General features: G+C 47.0%; 1 protein-coding gene across 1 annotated transcript; it reads left to right on the top strand.

Annotated features, from left to right (window-relative positions):
• Window positions 1–6199: 6199 nt before the first annotated feature.
• On the top strand, window positions 6200–6941 carry LOC126621203 (tubby-like F-box protein 7). Its single transcript, XM_050289611.1, has 2 exons — window positions 6200–6587; window positions 6664–6941. The coding sequence occupies exons 1-2, from the start codon at window positions 6200–6202 to the stop codon at window positions 6939–6941; spliced, it is 666 nt and encodes a 221-aa protein (XP_050145568.1).
• The last annotated feature ends 227 nt before the right edge of the window (window positions 6942–7168 follow it).

Raw genomic sequence — 7168 nt, 5'->3', positions numbered from 1 at the left:
GCGTTGACACTTTAATTTATCGGTCAACATTTATTTGCCGAAATTTCGATGTCTACAACTACATTTATCAAAGATAAATAAGGCAATAAATAATATATTTTTTAACTACACCTCTATTAAGTAACGACCTCCCTAAAATTATAAAATTAGTTTGGTCCCAATTGTATAGCTTAAGAGAGGTTTTATTGTAATACGTGAAATAACTTTGGATGGCGAGCTGAATACCAAATTATGGCTGACCCATTGTATGACTTAATGGAACCTTGCACCCTATAATGTTTCTATAAAAATAAAAAAAATAGGCTTCAAGAAAAGTCCTGTAAGATTTCTCAATTTGGGTATAAGAAAAGAATAATTTTTTTTGGGTAAATTATATAAAACTACCTCAACTATTGGGTTAGTCACAGTTTCATACCCCATATTTAAAAAATTTCAATGTCATACCTCATCTACGAATTTTTTACAATTTCATACCTTCCATCAGTTTTCTGTCAATTCTTTCGTTAAATAGTAACGTGGCTTGAGACGAGGCCCACTCTCTATTAAAAAATTAAAAAACTAAAAACAAATCATTTAATATATATATATATTGCATGGGGGACCCACCCCTTATCTCCTCACCCTTTCTTCCCCCTCCTGTCTTCCTCAAACCCAAACCCAGATCCCACCCACCCTTTCTTCCTTGCTGCCATTCTCTGCCACATCAGCAATCATATCCACCACTCACAACCCCTCCTCATTCATCTCCCTCAACGTCTTCTTTCCCTCGCACTTGGACAAATTGAGCAGCATATGCACCCACAACGTTCTCCTTGCTCCTCAAGCTCGACCCGGTTTAGAGATCCAGCAAATCTGCACCCATCCTCGCACCTGGCCACTTGAGCGATCATTGCCTTGGACCCTTGTACTCGGCCACCTACGCGATCACCGCCGTGCTGTCGTCTTGGAGGGAAGGGGAAAAGTCGAAGAGGGTTTTAGACAAGTAAGGTATGGCGTCGGATTCGGCGACGAGGGGGTGGCCGAAGAGTAAATTCAGGATCTTGGTGGCAGGGGGAGGGATTTGAGGGTTTGGAGGGGTAGTGGAAGAGGGAAGAAGTGGTATTGAAGTAAAGAATGGGTCGGTTGACCTGATTTGGTGAAGGCGAAGATGGTGAGAGATGATGACTGCGGGATGAGGGACTCGGGCAATGATTGACGCAGAGAAGATGGGAGCTGGGTGGGTGGGATCTGGGTTTGGGTTTGGGGAAGATGGGAGAGGGAAGAAAGGGTGAGGGGATAAGGGGTGGGTCCCTTATGCAAAAAAAAAATATTAAATGATTTTTTTTAGTGCTGTTATTCTCACCCCAATGTCTTATCTTTTCACCCACCTGTAGACATCGAAATTTCGGTAAATAAATGTTGACCGATAAATCAAAGTGTCAACGCTCATGTATTACATAAATTTTACACGTAGCGTGTGACTCAACGAAAATTGAAATGAGTTGGAAAAGTCATCAAATAGGACACGTGTCAACACCTGGCATAAACGACTTATTTCATCTGGGATATTATATTCAAAATTAGGCCTTGGAAAATTCTATAAATACAAGCCCATTTCATTCATTCAAGGGGACCAATTCATATTACACCTTGAAGCTCTGAAGCTCTGAAACTCCGAAGCTCTCAAGCATCCAGGTTCCCGAAGAATCAAGAAAGCCTTCTTCGTTCTTCGTTCATCATTTTTCCAAGATCAAGCCCCGACAGCCCCTTGGATCAACAATCATCCACCTTTAAGATCAAGCCCCGACGGCCCTTGAAGAAAGTGTTCTTCGTTCTTCGTTCATCGTTCTTCTAAGATCAAGCCCCGACGGCCCTTTGGATCAACAACATCAACAAATCCACACGTCCAACCGTTCTTCAAGATCAAGCCCAAAAGCCCTTGGAGATCCGTTCATCACTGTTCTTCAAAGATCAAGCCCAAAAGCCCCTTTGAAGATCCGCTCAAATCCACCTTCAAGATCAAGTCCACGACCCTTGAAGAACGTTCATCCTTAGATCAAGCCTAACGGCCCTTTGGATCAATCGCACATCCACAAATACACACCTTACGGAGATTGAATCAGAGGATCAAATTTAAGAGAGATTGTAACCCAAAATCATCTAAATACAAATATTTGTTTGTCCACGTTGTTCTTGTCTCTTTCGTTTCAGGAATTTTCCGTGTTCACAAATTGGCACGCTCGGTGGGACAATCTCTACCTCTCATCTCTTTCTCCGTTCAAGGAATCCAAGCACACCTCAAAGTCAATGGCATCAAGCAAGGGACAAGCCGTTCTTGCAACCACTGAGGAAAGGATCCTAAGCACTTCTGCCGCAAACGGACAATCCATTGGCGCCACAACCGCTCCTCAACATGCCACTTCAAAATTGGTGCCGCTAAAAGAGCAAGGGGAGCATCCAAGGTGTGAGTATGTCATCACCCTGACCTCGCTGGGGGCACCGAAGCATGATGTTGGGGCACACAAGATGACATTCCAAAGCAGCCAACGACGTTCTTCATCAGCATCCTGGATGTCTAAAGGAAAGTCACGTCTATTGGTCGCACAAGTCATGACTATCGGCGTTACCTCCATTGAAGAACAACTGGCTCAAATGAATGAAGCGATCGCAAGGCTAACACGGATTGTTGAAGAAAAAGACTTGCAAATTGCTGCACTCGTCAACCGACTGGAGCCACAGGACGACGAGAACCCCAACTCAGAGAATGATCCACTAAAGAGAAGAGACGACGAAGAAGAGGAGCCTCAGGTGGAGAAAAACGATGTGAAGCCGGAGCCAGACCAAGCAGCGGCACTTATGGGATCTCTTTCTATCCAGCAGCTGCAGGAGATGATCACCAACACCATTAAGGCACAGTACGAAGGGAGCTCACATACCTCCTTGTTCTACTCGAAGCCCTATTCCAATAAGATTGATGCCCTAAGGATGCCAAGGGGTTATCAACCACCAAAGTTCATGCAGTTTGATGGAAAAGGAAACCCAAAGCAGCACGTTGCACATTTCGTCGAAACTTGCAACAATGCGAGGACGGAGGGAGACTACCTCGCCAAGCAGTTTGTGCGCTCGCTGAAAGGAAATGCCTTTGAGTGGTACACGGACCTAGAGCCCGAGTCCATCAACAGCTAGGAGCAATTAGAGCGGGAATTCCTCAACCGCTTCTATAACACCTGCCGCACTGTGAGCATGCTAGAGCTGACGAGCACGAAGCAATGGAAGGAAGAACCAGTCATGGACTACATCAACCGATGGCGTAATCTAAGCCTCGACTGTAAGGACAGACTCTCCGAGATTTCTTCAATCGAGATGTGCATCCAAGGCATGCAATGGGGTTTGCAATACATCCTTCAAGGCATTAAACCACGGACCTTCGAGGAATTGGCCACTCGAGCCCATGACATGGAGTTGAGCATCGCCCATCATGAGAAGAAAGAACCGATCGCCGACTACAAGAATGACAAAGTTCTTGGGACAAAGGTGGAAAAGGCTGCATGGAAACCCACCAAGGAAGCGATGACGGTCAACACAGCTCCCGTCAAAATCTCCACACGAGGCAAGGCGATTCAAACCAAAGCTTTTCGTGATCAAGAGATGCGTAGACGCACTTTGAAGGAGCTTGAGGAGAAGATTTATCCGTTCCCCGACTCTGATGTAGTTGCCATGCTGGATGACCTGTTGGACAAGAAGGTGATCAGTTTGCCTGAGTGCAGACGGTCGGAAGAGATGAATCGTACCGACAACCCAAGATACTGTAAATTTCACCGCTTCATCAGTCATCCAACAGAAAAGTGCTTCGTACTGAAAGATCTCATCCTGAAGCTAGCACAACAAGGGGAAATCGAGCTTGACCTCGAAGACACGGTGGCGGCACACACTACTACTATCGTGTTTGAATCACTCGATCCTGTGCATCTCCGAAGCATGCATGATCATTCCCGTCAATGTTCAAGTCACATGGCACCTCCTACACAACCATCACCGGGGGCAAGCAACCAAGATGCATCTACTGGGGATAAGAAAGGATGGAAATCAGTGACCTACAAAAAAACGAGGAAGCCAAGACCACAAGCCATAAGGCCAAAAGAGGAGCCTAAACCCGCCCCTCGAACTTCAGTCTTCGAAAGGCTGAATTATTCAAAACCTAGAATTGCAGCACTTGATCGCATCAGTGGTCGAGACCAAACTTCCATCTTCAAAAGGCTTGAGACGCCAACACCGTAAAGATCAGTCTTTGAAAGGTTATCAAAACCCAAGAAACAAAGCGGCACAGCTAGATCTCCTCCGCAACGGTCGGCTTTGGACAGACTTGAAGAAACTAAGAAGCCTTCTAGAAACAGGAAGACAACGCCAAAGGGAGAGAAGCTCGACAGTCTAGCAGGAAAAGATGATGTTCAAAGCTTGATTCCTTCAAGGATGAAGCGCCAAGCAACTTTGGAAGTCGACACAAAAGGACCGCTGAAGGTAAGGAGGCGCACCATCATCTACACCGGCCAATCTTCACAGCAACAAACCCAAGAGGACCGCACTGAAGAGAAGGCCCAAGAAGACAAAGAAGACGAAATCCTGGAAGAAGACGTCACTTCCGGCTTTGTCAACTCAAAATTTTCACCTCAATCGCTGGGGGCATGCTCCAAAAACATGCCAGTCAAGCCGAGTGAAGTTTGGACTTATGTCACGCCGAAGAAATTGCACAAGAAGCATATGTCTTCTCCACAAGCTCACTAATGGGAAAGGGGGCAAAACAACTCCTGTTCACCTCTAGAACAATGTGAAAGTGTTGGAGATAATGAAACTTTGACACGAAGTTCATCCAGCCCCATCACGATGCGTGATTTCTTACCCGAAGACTTCTTCAATCACTCGGTCAAGGCTCCTTGCTATGAAGATTGTGAGGAACGCCTCTCCAAAATTGCTTGACAAATTCACCAATGCTCCTTGTTCGCACGAGCCTAAACTGCATGGCACAAAGCTCCTTGTTCGCACGAGCCTAAACTGCACGAACCAACCCTCCTTGCCTGCACGAACCTAAACTGCATGGCACAATGCTCCTGGTCTGCACGAGCATAAAAGGCAACACCAACGCTCCTGGTCTGCACGAGCATAAAATGCAACAACCTAATGCTCCTTGCCTGCACGAGTTGAAACTGCAAATGGCACCAAAAGAAAATACCAAAAAAAAATATGTATGTATTCGAACTACGTTTTGACTTGATCTCTTTCTTTGGAAGGGTACGTAGGCAACTCGAGCATTCAATTTCGAGTTCAGTCATATCAACATAAAAAAATTAAAGTCTCATTGATGAAAGTCAATTTTATTACAAAAAAAAAAAAAAAAAAAAGGGAAACATATATATATATGTCTCGGCCCAACACCAAGCTCCAGCATCAACAATGCTATTGGGCCAACAATGGTCCAGACAAGCCTAGCTGCCCCGAGCCCTCTGCTGAAAGGCCAAGCCGCGTCACTCTCTCTCCCTCTTCAACTCTCTCGATGTTTCTGAACTCGAAGCCGTCGCAACCTTCGAAATGGCTGCCGTGAGTTTTCAAGGTGACCACCCTTGGCGTCCTCCATCCCCCACACCAGTCCGTCTCCTGCAACTTCGACGGCTTCGAAACAGTTGCGACGGTGGCGCCACCATCTCTTCTCAATTCCACCTCAGATTTCGACTAATATTTCAGACTTGGACGCAACCGCAACCAAGGCATGGTTTTCTTGAGCTGGGGCAGGCCAACTCCTCAGGAACAAAAGGCTTGCATTGGCAGGATTGGAGGCATTTTGGTTTGAATTGGGCATTTTTTGATCCGAAGACACCAGTTCAAAATGGAGTGAAGTTTTGTGTTTGCGTCAACGAGTTTCTGCCATGGGTCACAGCCCATTCTCATGCTTTCTCCACTCTCAAACTCCTCTCACGGCTAAAGAAAGCTTTTACTCAGAAAGAGCCCACAGAGAAGCATATGCAACAATCCTACATTCTGCCCATGTGTATGTTTGTGGAGCCATTGCTGCAGCTCAGAGCATCCGTATGTCTGGTTCAACACGAGATCTTGTAATACTTGTTGATGAAACAATCAGTGAGTATCATCATGGAGGGTTGGCAGCTGCTGGATGGAAGATGCACACAATCCAAAGAATCAGGAACCCTAAAGCCCCAAATCTGAACCCATGTCGCTGCGGAAAGCCTTTCGCTCCCGGAAATTCTCCAAATCGTTTAGGGAATTGAAGCTCAGCGACGAGGATCAGGCCCGTGGGGGCGACTGCCGAGTCGTCCGTGACTCGAACTGTGCTGACTCATCTTCGTCGCCGTCGTCGTCTTCATGGTCGGATATGCTCCCGGAGCTGCTCGGTGAGATCATACGGAGAATGGAGGCCAGCGAGGACAAGTGGCCTCACCGTAAAAACGTCGTCGCTTGTGCCTGTGTCTGCAAGCGGTGGAGGGATATCACCAAGGAGATCGCGCGGTCTCCTTCGTACAGTAGCAAAATTACCTTCCCTTTGTGCCTTAAACAGCCTCTCCCCGACGATGGCGTCCCCAGACTGCTCCTCGACATTGGTCTCTACTGCAGGATGTGGGTTCTGGTTGTTTGGTTTTGGGTATTAGGTTCTGGTTCATCATCATCGGTATGCAGGTTCTGGGTCAGGGTTTAGAACTTCGTTTAGGACTTCGATCTCGTCGTCTCAGTCTCTCCTTCTCCGTCTGAATTCGATCTCGACTCTGAAATCCACCAGGCTCCTCCCTGCCTTCTCTCCATCCAACCCATACGGCCTGGACCAGGTCCCATGGCACAAGGATCATCGCTGGGACTGGGACAGGAACAGGTTCTTTCCTCAGTTTTTGGAATTTTCTTCTTGCTTTGGATCTCTGCCGAGGGATGAGTGGGCTGTGCTATGTGCCTGTGCTCAGTAGCGGTGCTCTGTGGCTGTGCTTGATCAGTGGCGATGCTCGGTGGCAGTGCAACGGATGCGCAATGGTTGTGCTCAGTAGCAGTACAACGGGTGTGCAGCGGCTGTGTTCGGTGGTTGGGCTCAGTGGCTATGATCTGGGTTCTAGCTGGATCCGACGTCAAGATCACCTCCACCTCCTCCGTCTCTTGCCTCGCAGCTGCCAACAACTTCAAAGACCGCTGTCAAACG

Source organism: Malus sylvestris, chromosome 5, assembly GCF_916048215.2.
Source record: "Malus sylvestris chromosome 5, drMalSylv7.2, whole genome shotgun sequence".
Taxonomy (NCBI): Eukaryota; Viridiplantae; Streptophyta; class Magnoliopsida; order Rosales; family Rosaceae; genus Malus; species Malus sylvestris.
Note: the sequence above shows the minus strand (reverse complement) of the source record. Positions and strands in the feature narration are given on the sequence as shown.